Source organism: Camelus dromedarius, chromosome 25, assembly GCF_036321535.1.
Source record: "Camelus dromedarius isolate mCamDro1 chromosome 25, mCamDro1.pat, whole genome shotgun sequence".
NCBI classification, from domain to species: domain Eukaryota; kingdom Metazoa; phylum Chordata; class Mammalia; order Artiodactyla; family Camelidae; genus Camelus; species Camelus dromedarius.
The window spans coordinates 11,918,264-11,944,076 of NC_087460.1; the positions used below are offsets into that span (position 1 = coordinate 11,918,264).

At 39.4% G+C, this 25,813-nt stretch overlaps 1 protein-coding gene across 17 annotated transcripts in view; it reads left to right on the forward strand.

Moving 5' to 3' along the window:
- The first annotated feature begins 588 nt into the window (after positions 1-588).
- PLEKHA5 (pleckstrin homology domain containing A5) overlaps positions 589-25,813 on the forward strand; it is a 211,472-nt gene continuing 186,247 nt past the window's right edge. For 4 of the 17 annotated variants that reach the window (XM_031444016.2, XM_031444017.2, XM_031444015.2 and 1 more), the window contains exons 1-3: positions 623-831; positions 982-1,061; positions 3,331-3,388. In XM_031444016.2, coding sequence (XP_031299876.2) covers positions 740-831; positions 982-1,061; positions 3,331-3,388 — 230 coding nt within the window. In that variant the 5' untranslated portion in view covers positions 623-739. Of the gene's footprint in view, positions 832-981; positions 1,062-3,330; positions 3,389-25,813 lie in introns of all 17 variants that reach the window. The other 13 variants (XM_064479075.1, XM_064479077.1, XM_031444021.2 and 10 more) reach the window with 7 other exon arrangements.

Consider the following 25,813-nt stretch of genomic DNA (forward strand, 5'->3'; position numbering starts at 1 on the left):
TGTGATTTAATAAGGGGTCTAGAAAGAGGTAAACTTGTTTTGTCAAGTCTGAGTCCACTCATATTTCATGGGTCCACGGCAGCTAGTCAAACCTTTGATATCAGGCACACAAAACACAAACAGGAAAAACCTTCCGTGTGTTTCAACAAGAACAGCTTTCTATTTTAAAGCGATATATATATATATATATATATATTTTTTTAATCTCTTGGATATCCAGCAGCTCTTATAAAACAAAGCTCAGATGCTGTGTTTCTGTTGTTTTAAAGAGAGAGCAATCAGGGGCGTGCAAATCACGCTTCCTTTGAATCGCCCTCGGGGCTGGGAATCCTTCGGGCAAAGCCCGGGGGACAGAACGTGGGTTTTTTTTTTCGTTTTTGTTTTTGTTTTTTTGTTTTTTAATCGATCCCGGAACCTACGCTCCGGCGGCGGGGGAGGGGGTTGGGGGAGGGGTTTGGCCGCGGGGAGCGGCGCCGCTCGCCCATCCCCCGAGCGCGCGGCGGGGCGGCCGGCCGGCGGCCGCGGAGGATGCGGAGGGGCGGCGGCGCGGGCCCGACCCAGCTGGGGCGGCGGGGCGGGCGCCGCCCGAGGGGGTAGGGCGCGCGCGGGGGCGCGCCGGGCCGGGGAGGCGCGCTCCGGCCGCGCTCGCTCCGCGCTCCCTCCGCTCGTTCGCTCGCTCCCTCCTCCCTCGGCGGCCGCGGCGGCAGCAGAAGGCGGCGGCGGCGGCTGGGGATCAGACATGGCGGCGGATCTGAACCTGGAGTGGATCTGCTCCCTGCCCCGCTCCTGGACTTACGGGATCACCCGGGGCGGCCGAGTCTTCTTCATCAAGTAAAGAGAAGGGGACCGCGCGGGGGCCCGGAGGGGGCGGGAGGCTGGCGACGCGGGGGGAACGAGCCGGGTCGGTGCCGCTCCGGCCCCCTCGGCTCCTCCCGCGCCCCCGCTCACGCCCCGTCTCGGCCCCTTCTCTCTCCCCTGCAGCGAGGAGGCGAAGAGCACCACCTGGCTGCACCCCGTCACCGGCGAGGCCGTGGTCACCGGGCACCGGCGGCAGAGCACAGGTAACGCGGAGCCCGGCCGGGCCCGAGCGGAGTTGGGCTCCGCCGGGAGGAGGCGGCAGATCCCGGGCCGCCAGCTCCTCCCGGCAACCTGCCCCGAACCGCCGTCCCCGGGAGGCGGCGAGGTGGGGCGGAGGCCGGCGGGGCGGCCGCAGGTAGACTTCCCTTGAGTCTCAGGACAGCCCTCCCCTCCGCCTTTCATCGCCGCTTGCCCGCGGCGCCCTCTCCTCAATCCCGACCCGGTCACCCCTCGCCCTCGAAGCCCCTAGGGTGGCCGACTCCCCTCTCCCGGGAAACCTGGGATCCTGAGTGTTTCCTGCCGCGGCCACCCGTGAATCCTCCTCCCGCCTCCGGCATTCCACCTCACCCTTTCCCCCCCGGTAGGAAGTCCTTTCTCACTCCCCTCCCGGCAGCCCGGGACCCTGCGGCTTGTCCGCTGGGAGACCGTATCCACATCCTCCCCCTCCTGTGCGGCGCCCTCCTCCGAGGTGGGACTTGTCGGGAGGTAGCCGATTGAGGGGGCGGAGTGGAGTTTGGGGGGTGCTGCGATCCTTTCCGCGATGGAGCCTCTCAGGAAACGCCGGGCGCCTTCCCTCCTGACACCGGAGGAGCGGCCGGGGCCGGAGGAGGCATTTGCAGCCCCAGTTGCCGGCCAGCCAGATTCAAAGTCCCCGGCGGCAGCGCGGAGGTTGCACACGCCGCCAGGAGGCGGTGGGCGTGCTTGGGGGTGTCCCGCGTGTGGGTATTGATGCCCCGATTGGAAAGGGTCGGCGGGGAAGCAGACCTCTCCTGTGCCTTCGTTAGCTTGTTTGAATACCGCATGCGAGTGGAACTGTAGAAGGGCTGCTTGGAGCTTCAGTGCTAGTCTGGCTTTCTTTTGTCATTCTTTGTGTACATTCTTGAAACTTGTTTGTCTTTGAAACGTAACATGTGTTCTCGTACCGGCCAGCCTCGATTTCTGGCGATTGGAAGGGCTGGAGAACAGTTTGGGTGGAAGGTGAGGCCGGCTTCAGCAGTCCTGGAGAGCTGCCCCTCCGGGATACTTTCCTCTCCAACTCAGATTCTGAGTCTCTTAAAGTTGTCAGGATATCAAACAAGCCTGACTTCTCTATTAGATTCTGGGACTCAGTGAAGTGACTAATATCTCCAGATTTGCAAAAAGGTGGAGGAGGATAGGGAAAGCTGGTGTAGCAAGCATGGTGAGGTTACATTTTTAAGGCATTTCTGACTAATACACCGTCATACTTCATAGCTCCCCGGTGCTGTCTTGACTTCAGTGTACACTTCATGTTTTGCATACGTATTTCAATTCTGATGGCCTCTTTGCCTTATGTTGTGAAAGACAGTATATTTAGATTTCTTAGTCTAAACATCTCATGGAATTATTTCACGCTTACTTTGGTTATGTGAAATATAAATCCCCCACAGATTTGATAACATTCACACTTCAGAAAGATTTTATTATATGATTTCGTGTTAAGTTTATTTTTGAGAAATGACTGATTTTTTTTTCCTGGTTTGATTTACTTTGCTTTGACTTTGTGGTTTCATACGCACATCAGTAGGTTTTTTTTTTTTTTAATTCCAAAGTGGTGGTATGATTAAATCCAAGCCACTGGTTATTTGTAAATAATATGTAACACAGAATGTTACCATCATTCACCTGCTTTATTCCCAGGTTTATTACCTGAAACTTCTCATCCCTTGAAGTCAAGTCTGTTTGAAACACATACGTATAAGTATGTGATGTCATATTTCTTTTCCCCCTAATTATGTACTTAGGAAGTTCTTTCTCATCAGTGACACTTCCTGGATGGAATCACTTGTGTGACTGAAAAGTATGATCTTAAATAGACACAACATACCTAAGAAGAAGCAGGTGTTGCCTTTTATGTGTGGTTTTTTGCTTTCTTTGGTTTTAGGGGGCTTTTTGGCCTACCCTTCATGGGTACTGGGATTCGAAGGCATCCCTTGGCTTTTTTGGATGCTAGGGCGTAGTTCCTCTCTACTCTGATCATTAAAGTGTATGATTATGTCAGATAGTCTCTAACATTGTTGATACTTTTCTAGTGGCTTTAAATTGAATTCCCATTTTCCCAAAAATGATGCTGTATCCACTATGAGTATTATTACCGGTCTAATGCATTTTTTTGCTGTTAGAAAACTACTTAAATGAAAATAGCTGATCATGAAAGTGAATGATTAAAATGGCTTGAAACTTATTTTGCTGTCCTATTAAAATAGTACTAACTGTGAAATATATGTTTTTTAGATTTGCCTACTGGCTGGGAAGAAGCATATACTTTTGAAGGTGCAAGATACTATATAAAGTGAGTTTTTTTATTACGATTTTTTTCCCTTGGTAATTCACATGTGATTAATCTTCAGTCGCATATTGTATGTGTAGGTATGATCATGACTTCGTAAGGTTTATGGTATAGTATTGACTTTATGAGTTGGAATTTTGAGAGAAAGGATGACACTTGGTTTTCTTATGCTACTTGCCTGGACATTCATTGACTTGGAAATTAGATCATTTATGGCCTCAATTGCGTTTTTAGTGCTTCTGTATATATTGTTGAGTGATAGAGCATTATAGTATTTTATCTTTAGCATGTTACCTTCTTTTTCTTTTGAAGTAAATTCTATTCATATGTGTTTTGACCAGAGCTATTAATATAAGTAGCAGAAGCGATGTAAAGCTGGGTTACAGTTTGATGGACAATGACAGGGCTGAAAGTAAAAAGGAGCAAATAAATATGGAATATTTCCACGAACATCTGTTGGAGCATTGTTTGTAATTTGCCTCAGTTTATTTAAATATATCTTAAGTTTTAAAAATACATATCTAAATGTTTTATTGGAGGACGAATGACCAATTCTGACCTTAAAATTAATTATATAGAATATTGAACTAATTTCTGTTCGGAGTTAACTTGGTAGTACTTGTAGACCAACACAATGCTTGAGGTCGACATTGTGTACCAAAATGTTTCCTCAACTTCAAGGGAAAATAAAGGTGATTTTATCTTCATTTTAAATTAGAAGCTATTTACTTAAGAACTTGTTTTTGTTGTTTTAAAATTTTTTGTTTAATTTTAAGGAACTGAGGCTTGAAAGAGAATGTTTAATACAAGATTTTGTTGAGTTGTCAATAGTTTATTAATAAAAAACAGGTACCTAGCTAAAGGTGCCTCTTATTTCATCAGACCCAGTGAGATATTTTACTTAGTACCATTTTAAGGATGATGCCATACTTACACTAAATTATAGTTACCTGTGTGGTTTTAACATTGTTAGAATTATATTTATATAAAATGCCAGTGGATAATTATAAGTATTAAGAATGCTTCCTTTTGGATGTAGAAATAAAGAAAGCAGAATTAAGATACAGGGATGGAGTATAGTTTAATGATGTGGTCCGTCTCTGAGTATTTTTGATTTACGTCTTTTATTTGGAGATTGTGCTGTACATTATTAGATGGCCTAAAAAATAAAGACACGAGTAAAGTGCAGAGTCACCAAGTATTTTTTTCTGGTAGTTATTTTCACCCTGAATTATAGTGAGTTTGTACTGCTATGGAAAGGATGCTTCTATTTTTGAACAAAGTATTGATATTTCTGAAGAAGACAATTTGATGGAGTTCATATATTTTTATCCCATATAATTTTAACTACTGTACATTAAGCGCAGCTGATCTTACAGACTAGGAGTAACACTGCAGTTCTTTTATTTTAATATTTTAATTTCTATGAATGTGTACATCCTTAGATGAATGTTTATTTGACAATACAAAATGTTCGTGTGTGTGGACCGAGTATGTATGTTAATTTAGAACTAAGCTGTTAGAAAGACCAAGTTTTCTTTTGTTTTTACTAGCCGTTTTGATTAGAGTTTCTTTTATGTTGACTTAAACAAATTAGAATTTTAATTGAGTTTCATGCCTAAGTAAGTTTCTGAGGTAAATGAGGACAATAATACAAGAGCTGTAATAATTTGACTTTAACTTGGGGTACATTTTTAAACTAGTGGGTTTTAATCATGTGGTATTGATAGACAGCCAAATTCATTGTATCCAAAAGTAGCAATAACAAATTTATATTGTGAAAGTAATTTTTTCTTAACATTGAGCATGTTATAGAAATATACACTCATTAAACTTCTTTTAAGTAAAATAACCATTGACAAATACATGATACGCTTAGTGTTGGGTGCTACTGCTTTTCCTTTCTGGGTTATGTCAGAAGACTAATTTCTTTCAAGACTAGTTGAACCCCTAAGGTAGGCTGAAATTTCCTAGAAAGTTTTTACTTGTGTTGTTATGTGCAATTAGGGATGCTTGATCGTTCTAGTATAACAGGGGCGCACTATTTTATCTTAAACGTCACGATTTACGAAGTGTTTTCACATATGTTACTGCGTCTGAACCTCATTTTAATCGTGGATGTCGTCAGAAGAATTACTCTTTCCTTTGTCACGCCACATAATAAAACAGCAGAAACATGCCCTTGGAACTTCTAGTCTGCGAAGACAGCAAGATGAGAAACAGCAGGAACATGAACTATATTTAGACTATTAGAGTGGAAGAAAGGATAGGAGTCTGAAGTAGGGAAGTGATTACTGTTGGTGGATAGATTTCTCACTGTTGGTTCTTTTTTAGATGAAGAAAGGAGTTTATTGGTCACATTAGAAGAAAAGGATATAGTGAGCAGGGTGGATTTTGTTCACATGGGAAAGGGGAATATGAGAGGCCAATAAAAGACACGTGGATCCTCTTTTTACTCCTAATCCTGTATTCCTGGGAGGCTCCCAGAGCAAGAAGGGAGACCAAAAGAACTAGAGTTGTTTCTACTTTGGTTCCCAAGTGAAGTACATTTAACTCTCAAATTATTTCTCTCCTGAACACACGTTGGTGGTTGTTCAAGATGGCAGATTGCCAAGAAGAATTTATCTTTGGCTTATATTTTGGTATCTACGAGTGCATCCCTGCGGGCAGTCAGAAGAAGAGCACTCTTGTGGGGAGGAGTCAGAAGGTGGGACTGTGACCTTGATCTTCTAAGACCTTGGAGCTTAGTCTTCACGTCTTTACATTAGGCTGGCTGGAAAAGGCAACTTCTCAATCCCAGCCCGCTTTCAAATTTCCTTGAATTTTATACTGTTCTGGAAATTTACAATATTTTACAAAATAATGAACTCCCAGTGCTAAGCGGAGATACTGTGGGGAATGTGGAAAGTTACTTAGCTTTCTTGTCCTGCTTACCTATTTAATCTCTCTCTAAGCTTTGTGTAGATAACACCGTGTAAGTCTAAGTCAGAAGAGCCAGAGCCCTGTGTGCGTGCTTGCTTTCTGGCACTGCGTTTTGTGCTTTGTATACTTCTCTTCCAGGGGGAGCTGCATTGAAACAGTAAACAGTGCTGAGCAGTGTCAGCAGAGGACATGATTACAGTTGAGAGTTGTGTGGATCTGAGTTGGATAATCAGTTTATACAGTTTGTGAAATTGGTTCTTTCATGAAAGTTTGCAGTTAGGAAACAGACTGTATAATATAGAGAATGTGTTTTACTTTAAATCAGTTTGGCCAGAAAAATGTTAATATTTGAAAATTAATTCTTTATTGTAAAGATAAATACTTAACTTTTTTTTATAAGAAAAGCTGCCTTAAGCTAGCCATCCTCTAAATTATTTTACTACGTGTGTATGTAAATATATATACACAGAGTTTGAATTTGCTTTTTGCTTTTTTTTTTTAGTTTTTATTATTTCTTCTTAATTGAAGTGTAGTCAGTTACAATGTATCAATTTCTGGTGTATAGCAGTGTCCCAGTCATACATATATATACACATTCATTTTCATATTCTTTTTCATTAAAGGTTATTACAAGATATTGAATATAGCTCCCCATGCTATAGAGAAGAAATTTGTTTTTTTATCTATTTTTATATGTAGTAAATATTTGCAAATCTTGAACTACCAGATTTATGCCTTCCCACCCGCTTCCGCCGGTAACCATAAGATTGTTTACTATATCTGTGAGTTTGTTTCTGTTTTGTAAATGAGTTCATAAGTGTCTTCTTTTTCCTTTTTTTAGATTCCACATATGAGTGATATCGTATGGTATTTTTCTTTCTCTTTCTGGCTTAACTTCACTTAGAATGACAATCTCCAGGTCCATCCATGTTGCTGCAAGTGGCATTACTTTATTTTTTTAATGGCTGAGTAGTATTCTGTTGTATAAATATACCACAAGTTCTTTATTCAGTCACCTCTTGATGGACATTTAGGTTGTTTCCAACAACCTATTGTAAACAATGCTATAAACACTGGGGTGCATGTGTCTTTTCGAACTGGAGTTCCCTCTGGATATAAGCCCAGGAGTGGGATTGCTAGATCATATGGTAAGTCTGTTTTTAGTCTTTTAAGGAATCTCCATACTGTTTTCCATAATGGCTGCACCAATCTACATTCCCACCAACAGTGTACAAGGACTCTCTTTTCTCCACACCCTCTCCAGCATTTATTGTTTGTAGACTTTTTAATTATGGCCATTCTGTCTGGTGTGAGGTGATAGATACCTCATTGTAGTTTTGATTTGCATTTCTCTGATAATTAGTGATGTTGAGCATTTTTTCATGTGTCTGTTGACCATTCGTATGTCTTCATTGGAGAACTGTTTCATTTAGGTCTTCTGCCCTTTTTTGGATTGAGTTGTTTGTTTTTTTCTTATTAAGTTGTATAAGCTGTTTATGTCTTCTAGAAATTAAACTTTTGTCAGTTGCATCATTTGCAAATATTTTCTCCCATTCTGTAGGTTGTCATTTTGTTTTGCTTACAGTTTCCTTCACTGTGAAAAAGCTTATAAGCTTAATTGGATCCCCATTTGTTTATTTTTGCTTTTATTTCTATTGCCTGGGTAGACTGCCCTAGGAGAACATTGCTGAGATGTCAGAGACTGTTTTGCCTATGTTTTCTTCTAGGAGATTTATAGTGTCTTATCTTATATTTAAGTCTTTAAGCCATTTTGAGTCTATTTTCATGTATGGTGTGAGGGAATCTTTTAACTTCATTGTTACAAACTGCTATCCAGTTTTCCCAACACCACTTGCTGAAGAGACTATCTTTTCTCCATTGTATATTCTTGACTCCTTTGTCAAAGATTAATTGACCATAGGTCTGTGGGTTTATTTCTGGGCTCTCTATTCTATTCTATTGATCTATATGTCTGTTTTTGTGCCGATATCATACTGTTTTGATTACTGTAGCTTTGTAGTATTGTCTGAAGTCTGGGAGTGTTATTCCTCCAACGTCTTTCTTTTTCTTCAGTAATGCTTTGACAATTCTGGGTCTTTTGTGATTCCATATACATTTTAGAATTATTTGTTCTAGTTCTGTGAAAAATGTCCTGGGTAATTTGATAGGGATCGCACTGAATCTGTAGATTGCCTTGGGCAGTATGGCCATTTTAACAATATTGATTCTTCCAACCCAAGAGCATGGGATATCTTTCCATTTCTCTAAGTCATCTTTAATTTCCTTTATCGGTGTTTTGTAGTTCTCCATGTATAAGTTTTCCACCTGCTTGGTCAGATTTATTCCTAAGTATTTTATTGTCTTGGATATGATTTTTTAAAGGCTTGTTTTTTTACTCTTTTTCTGATATTTCATTGTTAGTATAAAGAAATGCAACTGATTTCTGTATGTTAATCTTGTATCCTGCTACCTTGCCTAATTCTTTTATCAGCTCTAGTGGTTTTTATGTGGAGCTTTTTGGGTTTTCTATATATAGTATCATGTCATCCACATATGGTGACAGTTTTACCTCTTCTCTTCCAATTTGGATCCTTTTTATTTATGTTTGTTGCCTGATTGCTGTGGCTAGGACTTCGAATACTATGTTGAATAGAAGTGGTGAGAGTGGGCATCCTTGTCTTGTTCTAGATTTTAGTGGGAAGGCTTTCAGCTTTTCACCGCTGAGTATTATGCTGGCTGTGGGTTTGTCATGAATAGCTTTTATTATGTTGAGATATGTTCCCTTTATACCTACTTTGATAAAGAGTTTTTATCATAAATGGGTATTGAATTTTATCAGATGCTTTTTTTGCATCTGTTGAGATGATCACGTCCTTTCTTTTGCTGATGTGGTGTATCACATTGATTTGCATATGTTGAACCATCCTTTTGTCCCTGAGATAAATCCAACTTGATCATGGTGTATGATCTTTTTTATGTGCTGTTGGATTCTGTTTGCTAATATTTTGTCCAGGATTTTTGAATCTATGTTCATCAATGATATTGGCCTGTAATTTTCTTTGGTAGTGTCTTTGGTTTTGGTCAGGGGGATGGTGGCATCATAGTATGATTTTGGGAGTATTCCCTCTGCTTCAATTTTTGGAAGAGTTTGAGAAGGATAGGTATGAATTCTTTCTGTATGTTTCATAGAATTCTCCAGTAAAGCCATCTGGTCCTGGACTTTTGTTTGCAGGAAGGTTTTTTATTGCTGATTCTGTTTCAGTTGTACTGATCAGTCTGTTCAAGTGATCTATTTCTTCTTGATTCAGTCTTGGTGGACTGTATGTTTCCAGAAACTTGTCCATTTCTTCTAGGTTGTCCAATTTGTTTCCATAGAGTTGTTCATACCATATTGCTTTTTAACACTTAATTCATGCTTTTTGTCTTTAGGAAAAATGCTGAAAACTATCAGTGATTTTTATAATTTATAAAATAAAGCTTTGAGTATTCAAATAATTTAGCCCATAAAGTACAAAAGATAATCTTATATTTGAAGGTTACAAAGCTTTCTGCTTCCTCCTTGAAAATATAACCTAATGACTTGGTAATGACAGGTCGTGGTAGCTTAAAATGGATGTGTCATTGACTATTCCTTTGTGCTTCAAAGCTTTAAGATGGTTAATTTAAAGTGCTAAGTAAATCTTAAAACAATGCTCTCTGAATAGTGAGAAACTTTGTTCTCATTATTTAAAGGTCATTGTTCTGTGTGGCAGGTTTGGCAATCAAAAATGTCTTGGTAGGATAATAACATAGTATGTAAATTTTGTGAGGTTATATTTTCATATTGCTTTCTCTTGATTTAAAATTTTAAGCTCTGAAAATTGAACTTTTTCTTAGCTATGCAAATATAGCCAAGTTTGTTTGTTTGTTTGTTTGTTTGTTTTTGACTAATGAGATTTCATTTCAGTATCTGCAATAGCTGGATCTAGTGTGTGCTTGGAATTTCAAACTAACCTGCAGTGAGGGGAATGCTGGTATAAAATAGCCATTTAAAGTTGCAAGTGAGAAGAAAATCTCTTTTCTTTGATTATCACAGCTCAAACTATGAGGGAAAATAGGGAGCATAACTGCCACAAAAATGTTAGAATATGTTGTGATATAGTTGATGTTTAAAATTGTTTGGTATGTTAGCACTGTAGCATTCTGAGTAGGTACAGCGATATAATAATGTTTCAGAACAATTCGTGAACGTTGTATTTTTTGTATTCATAACAGTTTTTTGGAGTAAGTGTGTAAAGCACTTTAGGCTATTTCATTAGGTGCAACACAAGTATGAACTATGGTTTTCGACCTTCAAGGAGTTTGTAATATAGAGAAAAACGTGCAGTGTGTTACCAGAGGGAGGTGGTGTGGGGCACACGAGCTCGAGTGCTTGGCACTGCACCCCAGCTTTGAGTTAATTTAATCTTCACAATCTTTCGTTGTCTTTTTCTTCTTCCTTTTTTTTTCCTCCAGAAACTGAGAGGCTGAAAGAGGCTTAAAGAGGTTAAGGGTCTTCCTAGGTCATACAGCTTCACTATCAGTCACTAACATTTAAATTAAGGTCTCTGGGGACAAACCCTTCTAGACCTAAAAATGCAGGGCAGTATAAACAGGTCCTGTAGTACGTGTTCCTCCATAAGTAAGTTGCTTGGGACCAGAGGTACCGTTTCATAGAAACAAGTACAACGGTTAGTTTAAGAGGCCAGCCTACAAATAAAAGCTTATTTAACCCACTAGAAACCTGTTGACTAGTGTTATATGAACTGAATCTTGGAACTTGGTCATTCCTTTATATCCACTCAGGAGTGCCTAGTAAGTGCTAGGCGCTGTTCTAGGTGTTTGGAGATAAAACAGAGACCCCACCTTCCAGGAGCCTTCCTGGCTGGTAGGAAAAACGGACATTAAAACAAAACATGGAACGAACATGTAATTTTAAAATGGCATCATCATAAAAGTAAAAGCAGAGTGTTTTGTGACAGGTTAGGAAAGTTTACCATAAGTAACATTATTTCAGTGATAAAATGATATAGAGTTTCAAGGTTGTGGATGCCAGGATTTCCAGCTAATAGGGAATTTTATCGTGGCATCTCGCGTCCTTTTCAGCCCCGGGGCCGTTGCCCAGGACCAGCCTGCTCCTTGTGTTGTTGTAGTGTCTGCGTAGAGCTTCAGGCTTCTGGGAAGCCTTGGAATAAATGGTGTCTATGCTGATGATAACCTAGCCTCTGGAAGCATTAGTCGGGATAGATCAAGAGGAGTCCCCACAACTCATTTGGTTGCATTTTTGCAAACCCTTTCTGGATTTCTTAAAGGATTTTTCTCCTACTGTGGATAGACCTCTTTGTTTTTCTTATTCCCAAAGCTGGTGTAGTTTAGGAAGAGGGGAGAAACGGGGAATAGAAGGAGAATTAGTAAGAAGAGTCAAAGAGTTGGAGGCCCTGGGGACTGGTAGGATGTAAACATCCCTGTCGAGGCACCTCTGTCCTGTGAAAGAGAAAGGGTTTCTCAGCATTTGTGGATAAATGCTGTCTCCTGGGACCTTTTCATTTTTCTATAACAGATGTGTGTAAGTTGGGGTTAATGGTGGAAAGTTACATGAATACATGTATATGTGTAACTTGGGGTTAATGTGAAAAACGATGCTGGTTGTCTGTCACATGGTGTCTTAAGAAATCAGAGGAGGAAGAGGCAGGCTGTCCTGCAGAGGCTTGAAGGAAGGGGCAGGAGTTGAGCTAGGCCTTGAGGGTATGGATAGAATTCAGATGGGTTGATACAGATGGCTGGCAGCATAAATTCGTGGGGGTGGGGACATGTGTAATGTGTGATGAATAGTGTGGTAACTGCCCTGCTGGTAAGTGATGTTACCATAGGAAATGCCAAGATATTGGGGAGTCAGCCGAGGAATACTGTTGGGAGCTATATTGTGTCTGGTCTTTGAATGTCAGGCTGAGATTTTTATTTCTAGGCAAGCCATTGCAAATGTTTTTCAGTATAGCATTAATAGCGTAAAGTGAAGGTTTTAGGAGAGATTTTAACATAGCCAGCATGGATAAGAAAGCAGCAAACCTGGAATCAGGGAGACCAGTTCTAGGTGTTTTGCTGTAATCTGGGGGTTCATTGCTTGAACTAAGTTGGTAGCAGGGGGAATGGAAAGGAAGGAGGCCATTGATCAAAGATATTAAAGAGGAGTTGACAGGCTTTGGGAGCCTTGCTGAGCTGGGAGGTTGTCAGAGAAAGAGAGGTCAAAAGCTGCTCAAAGCCTTTGTGTTGGAGTGTCTGAAAGAATGATTGGTTCCCTTGACCAGAATGAAGGAGTAGGTGATTCAGGGGAGCTCCAGCTGGAGGTGTTAATGATGGTTTGGTTTTTGAGCTGCTTATCTTCGGAGGACAGAGTATTTAGGTGACTAAAATCTGACCCTTCCGAAGGACTCCCAACATTATTACCTTTATTCCTCTCCCATGAACAAGAAACCCCCACACACCCCCAAAATGCTATCTCAGGTATCTGATTATCTCCACTTAGCGTGTAGATCCAAGCCAGGAATGTCATCTTCGTCCATCTAGTTATTCATTCAACAGTTACTTACTGAGTACCATGTGCCAAGTGCTCTTAGGAGCTTATAGTTAAATTAGTGAGGGAGACAGTAATAACATAATCACAGATGTCATTGTAGACTGATAAACGCTGTGAAGTGTGCATGCTTTGACCAGATATATCCAGAGAACTTGGCCCAATATGGGGGTTCCTGGAAGAGACCTTTCTCACAAACGTGAGGAATCAGCCTTCCTCTGGAAGTTCAGCTTTTTACTCTACAGGGAGATCAGGACAGAGCAGTGCAATCACCTGAAAGATGGAGAATAAACTGCACGTTAGGCTTGAGGTTGGACCTTAACCTGAGAGAAAGCGTTGCCATATCTAAAGAAAGACTTGGGGTGGGGTTGGTGTGATGTGGAAATTTAGAAAAAAGAGAAAACCTGCAGCAGAGGTTACTCTGATAGAGAGGAAGCCTCAGATGACCGATTTGGACTATTATTTCAGTCCCAGTGGCAAGGTCTACCAGTTAATCACATCAATCGTTCACCGATGCATTTTTTCTTTCCATTTTCTTCAATACATTTTGAACTCATAATTATGTGCCCTAGTGATGAGGAAACATCATGAAACAGAACAGACCAGAAAACTCTTCCGTTCTGCGGAGTGGGATGGTGGGGGAGAGAATGTCAGACAAAGAAAAGATAACAAATAAGTACATTTCATGGTATCTAAGAATATGTAAATGCTGCAAGAAGAAAATTAAGCAGGGTACAGAGGATAGGGAGAGGAAGAATGAAGAGAGGGTGTGGGGGAAAAAGCAGGTGAAGTCGGAAGGAAGGGCCGGCCTGTGTGGGACTCATTGGTTGATGTAACTGGCTGTCCCGCAAGGAGATGTGGAGCCACCGAGAGCTGAGCAAGGCAGGACACATGTGTCCACCCTCTGAAAGGGTCACTCCGGCTGCTGCGTTAAGATGAGACCTTGGGCGGCCTAATGGAGCCCCTCCTGTATAAGTTCTGTGCCATATCAGATTCTCTCTGTGTAATTCTTTTTAGCACTTAACAGGACTGTGATTAAATATTTAATTGTATAACTACCACATTTCTTTTCGGCTGTCAGTGATTATCAGTACCATTGATTTAATAATAATGACAGCTTTTCAGGGGAGTGGTGGGAAGAGATATGACCGAATTAAATAAACAGACCCATTAATCTTCATATCAGAAATAGTGTATTTAAAAAGTACATTTTAGAATCAAGCCAACAGTTGTTTAATAACATATGGTGGGTAAGCTGCATGAAAAGCAGTCTTGTTCATTGCTGTGTTTTTAGTCCCTCAGCCTAAGCCTTCCTCATAGTAGTTCCTCAATAAATATTTGTTGATTGACGAATTTTGATGATGACAGTCAACTTAATTCCACATTATTCAGAAACCTTAGAGTGTGGCTCTTTGTGAAATTTAAATATTCTCCATGTGACACCTATCTATCCCAATATGAATTAGTAAATCAGCCGTTTCTCCAGTTTGGCTTGTGATTCTCCTCCAAGAGACAGGTGGGATCTGCTCAGAGGCCTGATTGTAGGACTGGGTCCACGATGATGCCAAGATGATGCGGGATTTGTGGGGCCTGTCGGGGGACAGCTGAAACCCAGACCTGGCCCCTGACCGTGCCATTTCCATTTAGAAACGTTCACGGTGTGAGCTGCTGTGGTTTGGAGAACAGGGGAGATGTTGGAGTCTGTGTACTGTCAGAAATAGTGTGAATGAAGCAAACGTGTAGACCAGTAGAGTCAGCAGGTGCTAGAGAGCCCGAGAGAAGCCGAGAGTTGTCCTCACGCAGTTCTGATGATAGACGTTTCAGAGGCACTCGGGGAATTCCTTGACCACTTCATAGTAGCCTCCAAGCGGCTTGGGAATTACTCTCTGAAGTGGCCAGTAATTGCAGAAGCACCCAAGGGAGTCCCTCTGGACTATTAACTCTTTGAAGGCAGAGTCTATGTCAGAATCATCTTTGTGTTTCCAGCACTAGACACATAAAAGGCGATTAGATGTTTGAGATGAAGACCTAACACAGATTGTAAGAAAAGCAAGTCATTACCCAAATCTGAACATCCTGGGGCGTTTTTCTGCTTCTCACTTGTCATCTTAGTCAGCTTTCGTATTGTTGCAAATGTCAGTGACACAAAGCTAACTATTATAAGCAAAAGCAAACTATTTTCCCACATTCATTCCAGGAGCGACACAAATGAATCCTTCAGAGCTCTTTCTACCCACTTTTTTTTCCACTTTAAAAAACTTTTCTCCACTTAAGTAGAGAAAAGATTGCCCACAGACCCCAATTACACCCTTGTAGCTTTTTAAATCAAAAAATAAGGTTTTTTCTCTATTCCCAAGTTTAAAAATCTTGGACAGGGACTTTGACCACCTTGTATCACATGCTAGTTGCTGGAGCAAAGACTGGCCTGCTCGTCTTCAGTAATTTTCTATCCTTGGCTGCAGCCAAGATTGCTGTTGGCAAGCCTTCCAAGAAACCGTGTGATGAGAGGAAAGCGCGATCCTGTAGGAAGCGGGGTTGTGAAGGGCTGTGCAGTCAGAGGTCTGTGCTCCTCCCTGTGCTCCAGTGCACAGTGCTAAAGGCCAGGAAGACCTTTAGGATCAACCTGAGGATCTCCAATCTTCTAAGAAATGACAGTCACTGTGACCCTCAAGGATGCTCTCTGCCTTGCATTGCAGAGGGAGTAGCTGGAGGTCGGTGTAGGATGCTTCAGGCCTGGACCCAGGGACGAAAGAGGAAGTGCTGAATTCTGAGGAAGAAGCAGTAGAAATCAGCTCTACCCTGGCTTCCTTGAGCAAGGAGGGGTTGAGGGAGCCAACTTTGATTTAGTACAGGTGGCATACAGCCTCACTGTGACCTACTCCACCCAGCTGCCGTGGGCCGGGGTTCCCTCTGGTTCTTCTGGAATCACTGGCCACTTCAGAGAATAATTCCTACACAGGATCAGTGCTGAGTAATGCTCCCCGAGCCTGCTTGCTGCATAACTCCCAGAGATGTTCCACGTGGTGGTTTTTCTCCCCATCCCTTCCAAACGACTAAGATTCTTTACACATACTATTTCTTCACGTAGACATGATCTTCAAAAGAGAATTTGCCTCTGAGATGAAAAATAGTTTGTCTTCATATTGAGCTAATTCCAACAGCTTCTGCTGAACTTGGTTAAAGATGCATATAATACCTATTTTATTAAATATTTACTGTAACGCTGTTCAGCCTAAAATTTAAAACTAACTAAAATAGGACGGTATGACAGAATCTTGAAAAGGAATAAGGAATTACTCCTTGTCCATTTTTCATAGTATAAGGCAATGATAGAGGGAAAGTAACATGTTAAACTTCATGTCAATTTTTTTGTTTGAACATTCATCTTTTATACTACATTTATTTTGAAAAATTTGTTCTATCACAGAATGTAGGTACATCTAATAATGATGGCATCTTAAAAAAATTCAGTAAAAAAAAGTCAGAGAATGATTCTAAATCTATGTTTAGCATGTATGCCTTTTTCCTTTTGGAAAAAACTAGAGTATAAAGAAGGAAAAAATAAAAATCACCCAGTCCCATTATGCAGAGAGAATTTCTATTAATATTTCAGTATATATGCATAAATATTTTTAAAGTTTTGGGTCTTATTGTTAATACTGTGTTGAGTGCTGTTTTCATTAAAGTTATATTGTGTGTCCTCATATCATTATATATTTATTCAGCAGATTTTCTAATAACTCTGATGTTCTGTCTTACGAATATATAATAGTTTAATCATTCCTCTGTTTTTAGATGACTGTGTTGTTTCCAACTTTTTGCTGTGAGGAAAATCCTTTTATAACATTCTGTCATGCATGTCTGTTCCCTAGACTTGGAATTATTGAGATAGGATGTAAGCTTTTTAAAAGGTTCATTACTTAACATTTCGCCACATTGCCCCCTCAAAGATGTGTAGTTATTTTCTCTGCTTAGTATACGAGAGTGTCTAAAAGTGCCCCATTTCTTCATACCTACAATAAATACTCTGATTGGACAGATGAAATCTGAAGGTAACTGATGGAGAATCTTTATGAATTGTTACCAGTGATTCAGATAGTTTGGAATAGTGATTAGTCTTTTCGTCGTCTGTTGCTACATAACCAACTGTCCCAAAACTTAGTGTCTTAGAAAAACAATGGTTTATAATTTCTCACCTTTCTTTGGGTTGGCTGGGTTCAGCTAACCTGATCTGTTTGCTGTGTTGTAACTGGGGTCATTCATACAGATACATTCAGCTGGAACTTGGCTGTGGCTGGAATATCCAGTGTCCTTGCTCCTCATGGTCTCACATCACTTTGTGGTCTGTCTAGAGTTTCCTGGTAATATGACAGCTGGCTTCTAAGAGGGAACATCTCAAGAAGGCAAGTCCCTGGGTTCAAGTGTCTATAAAACCTCAGCTTGCATTTTACTTGCTCATATCCTGTTGGTCAAACCAAGTCACATGACCAAGGTCAAACTCAAAAGTGAGAGAGGACTTCACAGGCCTTTGACTACCGGGAGATGTGGTTCATTGCAGACTATTGATGTAATGGGCCACCAGAGATGGTAAATAAGTTTCAGCTAGCACTGCAACTCTGATTAGCGGTAGCAGTTTGGAGGCCTTTATTCGGAAGAGTTTGGAGACCAACTTCTGAATCAGTAGGAGGCATATTGTGATGTAGTGGTGATTGCAAGGGCTTAGATGAGGAGGTGGCTATAATGATGTACTTATTGTCCTTAATTTAGTATCTATAAATTCATATAGTAAAGCCACAAACCTCAAAATGAAGAGCAATTCAGGAGCTTGCTTATAAGCCCAAATACTTTAACAACATCAGGGTTCTTGAGTAAATTGAGTCTTAAGTTTTTGTTCATCCTGGGTTTCATGCTGACGATAAATACAGCTGGTAGTGTAAGGTATCAATGATTGGTGTCTGGCACTAGGTTCGTTTGCAGAATACCCAGGACTGCCCTTGCCTATCACGAAGTGAAAAATCTGTTAGCAGAGTTCGTAGATGAGGAACAAAGTACCTATGGGTGATTAAGACAGTGCCCAAGGTCGGATGTGGGGGTGGGTGAATAGCTAGGTGGATGGACAGGTAATCTCACCTTTGTACGTATTTGTATGCGTGAGTGTGTGACTTTAAATGCTTGACTGAGTTTTGAACTTGACCTTTGGATTAACTCATGAGATTTAACTGGCATTATCAGTGGCAATATTTAAGAGTAGCCATATGCATTCCCAGGGAGACTCACATGAAAATATTACTATTCCTCCTTCCTCCTGAAGTGTGGAGTCCTCTTTTATGCTTTTCCCTCTCACTCCATATACTGTGCTCCCCAAGAGGAGGTTACATGTGTCAACAGTTTGGTGCCTGTCCTTCTACACCCCCTCCTTTAAATTTACATACCTGTACATACATACACACATACACAAATACATACACACACACGTATTTATTTATTTTTACCAAAGTGAGCTTGTCCTATATGTACAATTCTTTGACCTTTCCTTTTTATTAAATATCTAAGTCTTTTCATATTAGTAGTTAGAAGTCAACATCATTCTTTCAATAGCTGCAAAATATGCTCCAGTTACTTAGCTATACCCTTAATGTTGGACATTTAGTTTTTTCTATTTTTTTCCCTCAGTTTCTAAAAGTGCTGTAGTGAACATCCTTATACATAAACTTTATGGTAGTATGCAAATATTCTTATAAGATAACTGTTAGGTGTGGAATTGCTGAGTTAGACTGTATATGTGTATTCTAGCTTCTGACAAACATAGTAAAACCCTGCTAAAAACACCGTAAGTGGGGTCCAAAAATGTTGAAATGATTAAAATGTATAATTATAAGATTAATGGGAAGCAGTGTTTTTCATTAAGTTCATAGAGTCACAAAAAAATAAGAAAGTGGTAGAAAGTGACACATTGTGCAAAACTGCATAATGAATCAGAAAGCCTCAAACGATAACAGTGCATTCACTCCCTAAATGCCTTTGGGAACTGGAGTTGGGCCAACTATTGGAGCCCTCTGACAGTCGTGTTCAGATTCATTTAACGTTTTACTGTTTGTGGTTTACAGTTAGGTCAATTTCCAAAAAAAAAATCTTCACCATTTTATCCTTGCATCATGCAGTGTATAGGATTTTCGTCTCCTGTCTGAAATTTTGAGTAATCTAATAGACCAAAGTAGTATTTGTTGGAATTCACATGTTCCTGGTTTTGGCCGGGCTTGTCATCTGTTCCCTCTGTGCCTTTTTGTCCCTCTTCTGCAGATTGCCCCTTCTATATATTTTCTCTATTTTTCTATTGTTATCTTCTTAATGATTTGTGTTTCTATCGACTTATTTGTATTTTTGCTGTTGGTAGATCTTTCCAAAATATTTTGATTGTGCACCTTGACAAGTAAAAAGTTTTTGGTTATACGTTCTCATTATATGTCTTTATTTTTAGATTCTATTCATGTATTGTTGTCAATCCATGTCTTACATCTTAGTAAAGCTTTTTTTCTTTTTCTTATTTTGTGTTTTAAAAATAAGTGTAAACAGGGGTGCTAACTTGTCCACAGCCCAGTGCAGAGTCTAGTGTGCATTTACATAGGAAATCAGGAGTTTCAAGCACAATATGATTTAGGCCCTTTGCAGGCCATTTAGATTTGCCAAGAGGAGCATGCTCTTTTTTCTCTGACTACTGTGTACATATTTGTAAGCCTCTGGCCACTGAATACTCTAGTGAAGTGGAAAGCAGCCAAGGGTCAGACCTTGGCTGTGTTACCTGTTAACCATACAACTTGGAGAAGATTGCTCACTCCCTTTATTTATTTATTTATTTATTTATTTATTTATTTATTTATTTATTTATACTGAAGTATAGTCAGTTTACAGTGTGTCAGTTGCTGGTGTACAACACAGTAGTTCAGTCATATGTATACATACATACATTCATTTTCATATTCTGTGTTACTACAAGGTATTGAATATAGTTTCCTGTGCTATACAGTATAAACTTGTTTATCTACTTTATATATAGTAGTTAGTATCTGCAAATCTTGATCTCCCAATTTATCGCTTCCTACCCTCTCCCCTCCTCCCCTACCCCATAACTATAAGTTTGTTTTCTATGTCTGAGTCTGTTTCTGTTTTTTGTAAATAAGTTCATTTGTCTTTTTCTCACTCCCAGTATGAACCAGTTTCTTCATGTGTAAAATGGAGGGGGTAATTCTTGTCTTGCCTATTTTATAGGTATATGATGTGAGTTTATGTGAACAAACTTTGAAAAACTATAAAGCATGGTATGCATAAGAAATACTTGGGTACTTGTTTTGCAAGGTCATAACATTGGATCTATAAGACAACATACTCCAGTGTCATTTATGCTGGAAAACAGTTGAAAATACTGGGCCTACTAATAGTGGTTCAGAAATACCATTTTAAGTTTTCATCTCATGAAGATTTTAAACCTCTTGAAGGTAGGAACTGTTACACATGATGGTCAGTATGTTTTGTTGGTGGTGGTGTATGGACAGTTAGTAATATGCATGAATGATCTACTCAAGTAGATGACCTCCCCTGCCCTGCCCACACCGAAGGCCCATTGACCAGGCACTTGCTGTCATGTTACCTACCATGTTTTATCTTCCTCATGGTACTTAGCACTGGCTCGAGTTCTTGTTCATTTACTTTTTTATCACTTGTCTCTTCCCAGTGGGATGTAAGCTTCCCAAGAGCAGAGACCTCCTCACACCTGCTCACTACTGACTTCCCAGAGCTTAGAATAGTGCCTTCCTCTTCTTAGGATATGCTCAATAAATACTTGTTGAGTTTTTGTGGTAAACAAGTCAGCAACTCATTAAAACACAGCGTGTTGTATGCTATGTCTCTGGTACATTGTAAACACTTGCTAAGTGTTTGTGGACTCTTTAGGGAGGCTCGTGGACAGTGGGAGCTCAGAGAAAATGAGTAGTTGGAGCCACAGAGAGTTTTTCCAGATGAAAGCAATGAAAAGCAGATGAGCGGGAGAGTTTAGGGTGTGATGAGTTTGTTGAAATGTTGGACTGTCGGACTTCAGGCCTGGAAGGAAGAAGGTGGAGCAAGAAGAAATCTGATGAACTGGAACAGAGACTCTCCCAAGACCAGATACTCCACAGAGAGAGAGTAGTTAAACTTGCCTGCTGGAGGTTGGGGTTATGTTGATCAGGGTGATCGCTGACGTCGGGATTTCAGGTGACGTGCCAGGTTACGGGCATGATGGGGTCCTGAGATTCGGGAATTGAATGGCTCAGGTGGTTGAAGGTCCTTGAGGAGGAGGGAATCAACAGCTTGTGTTTGAGAGGGTGCAGCAGGACAGCTGGTGTCCTTAGGGGAAGGTCCTCAGCAGCCAGGCTAGTGGGGTGTTGCTCTGAGAAGAGTTTTGCTTTGAGAAGAGGTTTGCTCGTGATGGAGCACCACGTCCATGGGAAGTTGAGTTTACACAAGAGAGGTGGCCTGAAGCAGTGTCAGGGACAGCAGAGCAAGGCCCTGTAGGGCTAATACTGCATCAGGGGATGGATTGGGAAAGGGAACAGAGATAGTATGAGCTTGGGCATCACAAGACTTGATGGATTTAGTTTCAAGAGACTGTTAGAAGAAAGTGACCCTGGATTAACCAGACAGAAGAGACCATGACTCAAGGATAGTGGGCAGCCCAGGAATTTCTGGGCTCTGCCTGTATAAAGGGAATTTAGGTAGGTACGTTGTGAACCCTTAGGAGCTTACATAATAAACAGATATATGCTTGTTTATTACTTCAGAATTTTCATTGTAAGTTTTTCAGAATATTTTAAATACCTTTTCAAATTAGAAATGATATTTTCCAAATATGAACTATTAAAAAAGTGAAACAATAAAGATATATGCAAATACTATATAACAGTGTTGTAATCGATTTGTTTAGTGCAGTCAAGTACTAAATCAAGTCTAACAGCCAAGGATTTGGAGTTTCAGATTAATATTTTTATCTGCTTCTTGGTCATAAAGTTTTTTATATCGGTAACAGAAGTAGAGATTTTAAATGTAAACATTTAATCTCTTCTTTTTGCTGTTAGTCACTTTGAAAGTTCAAACTGTGTGGTGAACCAGAGCAAAATTTCATAATCTTTAAACCACAAAGTTGCATAATAGGCAACGAAGTAGGAATGACAGCAGTGGAAGATTTTACAAATTCCTGGAACCACCTGGAAATAATCTTAGGAAGAACATTTGACTATAAGCTCATAAATAGGAACTCTGTCACATGAAAAATAATTAATAGTAATTACTTTCTTGCCTTTAACTCTTTGGTAGGACTTGTTCCACTGAAAGGAGCAAGGCAGGTTAAAAAATATAATTTAAACTGTCTGCTTGTGCAGTACAGGTGAGTTTTTATGCAATTAGCAGCAGATCGTCTAAACTCTGTGGGCCAAATCATATTTATTTTACTACTACTTGTAACTGATGCTAAAATTTTTTTAACTTTTTTTTTTGAGTATGTGTTTTATTTCATTATGAGAAGTTTAATACATACCAAATGAGTATAACACTTGTCAAACATAAAGAAAAATAAGACAATCACTGCATAGGGTACTCAGCTTTAGAGAGAGAACATATCTCAGACCTTTTAAGCCCCCTCTTGCCCCTCCTCAATCCCGTTTCTCTGTCGTTCCCCCCTGCCCCTTGCCACTGTAGACAACCACCATCCATGGAATGGAACCGCCATTCCATTTTATAAACACAAAATTCCAGTGGTTTTCTTTAAATTTTACCACATAGGCGTTCATATACAATTCATGTTTTAATTTCCCCAGCTGCTTCTTTTATTAACTTTATAAAAGTGAAGTCATTCTGGTTGTGATTTGCTTATTTTTGTTGAACATAATTATTTGTGAGATTGACCCCAAATTAATGTGGTGCATTTTTATGACTATTATTTCAGTGTATGATTATACTATAGTTTAACCATTTCCCGTTGGTGGACATTTATTTGCTGTTTTATTTTATTGCTTTAGGTGAACATTATCGTAGGTCTCCTCATACACATTTGGAGGTTTCTCTCAAATATATAATGAGGAATATAATTGAGGTGTAAGGTGCATTTCAACTTCAGTGAATACATCTAAATTATTTTCTGACTTGGTTGTACTGTTACACCCTTCCAGCAGTAGATGAGTTCTTGTTGCTTCTGTCTTTGCCAGCATGTGACATTGTCCAGCTTTGACGTTTTTACCCAGTCTGCTGGCTGTCAGATACTTCCTTTGTCTTGGCTTCACTTTGAATTTCCCAGGTTAATAAAATTAAGCATCTTGTATGAGGTTCATTGTCTTTTGGCCACTTTTCTTGATGTCTTTTTTCTTATGATTTCTAGGAATTTTTGTTTATTAAAAATAGTCATCTTTTTGCAAATCTACTGTTTGGGTTTGTAGCTTGCCTTCACTTTTTGTTTTGAAGGTTATATTCCATTTATAGTTACTATAAAACATTGGCTATATCCCCTGTTGTACAGTATATCCTTGTAGCTTATTTTATACATAATAGTTTATACTTCTTAATTCCCTACCCCCTATCTTGCCCCACTCCTCTTTCCTCTAGTTTGTTCTCTGTATCTGTGAGTCTTCTTTTTTGTTTTACTCACTAGTTTGTTATATTTTTTACATTCCACATACAAGTGATACTGTCTTTCTCTAACTTATTTCACTTAGCACAGTATCCTCCAAGTCCATTCCTGTTGTAAATGGCAGCGTTGCATTCTTTTGTATGAATGAGTAGTATTCTGGTGTATATACATATGTGTGTAAATATGTGTGTGTGTGTGTGTGTGTGTGTGTGTGTGTATGTGTATATATATATTCCACATCTTTTTTATCCATTCATCTGTTCACGGACACTTAGGTTGCTTCCATATCTTGGCAATTGTAAATAATGAACATTGGGGTGCATGTATCTTTTCTAATTAGCATTTCTGTTGTCTTCACTTTTTTAAAGGGATCTTTTGATAAATATATAATCATTTATCAGTCTTCTGTAAGGCGTAACAGGTTTTTTTTTTTCCTTTCTAGTCCTTTTATCTTTTTCCACTCTACTCCTTGTATTTCTTTATATTGTTGGTTAGCACCTTCAGTACAATGATAAGTAGAAGGAGCTACAGCTCTAATTTAAAAATAACTGCTTCTGTTTGACCATTAAGAATGATATTTAATGAAAAAATGTGGAGGGCATTCTTTTTAGGTTAAGAAAATTCTGTTATTCCTAGTTTGGTTAAGAACTTTAATTGTAAGTGATTGAAGTTTATCACATTTTCTCTGCATCCATTGAGATGATTTTTTTTTAATTTGCTAACTCAGTGAATTACTGTGAATTGTGTTCATATACTTGCTAATGGTAAGCCAACCTTGCATTCTTGAGATAAACCCAACTTGATCATGATGTACTTTTTTATGCATTGCTCCACTAGGATTGTTGATATTTTGTTTTAATTAAGACTTTGCCATTTATGATAATAAGTGAAATTGCCCTGTAAATTCTCTCTCTGTACTGTCTTTGTCTGGCTTTTTTTATCAAGGTTATTTCAGCCTCAGAAAATGAGTTGGAGGCTATTCCACTTTTTGTGTTCCAGAAGAGTTTGCATGAGATTGGAAAAGTTCTGAAATTATGTTATCAAATGCATTTAAGTGTAGAATTGTTATGTTTTGTTAAGTGTAGAATATGTCATCAGAATCAACATTTTATCATTAGGAGTTGACCTCTACCTTTATTTATACTATGGTATTTTTCTGATTTTAATATATTATACCAGCTTTCTTTTATTTAATACTTGCCTAGTATAACTTTTTCTGCTCTTTTATTTTCAAAAAACCTTTTCTCATGCTTATGTCTTGGATGTCTCTTTTAAATAGAATATAATGGATTTTGATCCAGTTTGACAATTTCTTTTAAATCTGGAAGTTTAGCTTATATTTCTTGTGGCTACTGGTATACTTAAAATTATTTTTGCCTTCTTATTTTGTGCTTTCCTCTTTTATACTTTCTTCTCTTGATTTTTTGGTTTTTAAGACGATAATCTATAGTCTTTTACATTAGACCCAAAATACTTAGTATTAGATAATAAATCTTCATCTCAGGGTTGACTTACAAGAAACATAGATTTCAATGTGTACCACAAATTCAGTAAGAAGTCATTAGAGTAAAAGCCTGATAAAAAATGCCTTCAGAATTTTGGAAGAAGTAATTCTGAGGAAGATTACTGATCTTTGTATGTGGGAGTAGTTAAATATGCCGGTTAAATACTTTTCACTATTCTTTTTTTCTGTATCCATTGATGGAAGCAAAATATTTGGTGTGTTTCTTAGCCTTAAAAACTAGAATCTTCTGCTGGTCTGATGTTTATATTGGCTTTCAGTGATTTTTAAATTTTATTTTAGTAAAATACCATTTTTTTTATCAAGACATCAGGCAATACTGATGCCTTCTGTACTGAGGTCTGTGCCTTGTGGGTACAGAGAAATGGTAGACTTTGTCCTGAAGGGTTCATGTGTCCCAACATTGTCTGTTGATGTTAAGTTAATGCCAGGTAAGAGTGAGAAGCCCCTTTGGCTGTATGTCAGTATTGGGCCAAACCTCTGGGTTCATGCAGGCTCGGCTGAAGCATAGAGAGGAAAATGAATCAAAGGGATGAGAAACAGGAAGAGTCAGAAAAGCAGGGAGGAATACATCTGGAGGTATGCAGGTGGGTAGAATTGCCTACAGATATTTAAAAGATGTACATGGGAACTCTTAGTACTTATCTGAAAGCCCATTGTCACACACTGGGGAGATCTCACAATCTCTATGTAAAATAACTGAGATGTGTCTTTATATTATCATCTGTTTACCTGGCAGGAAGG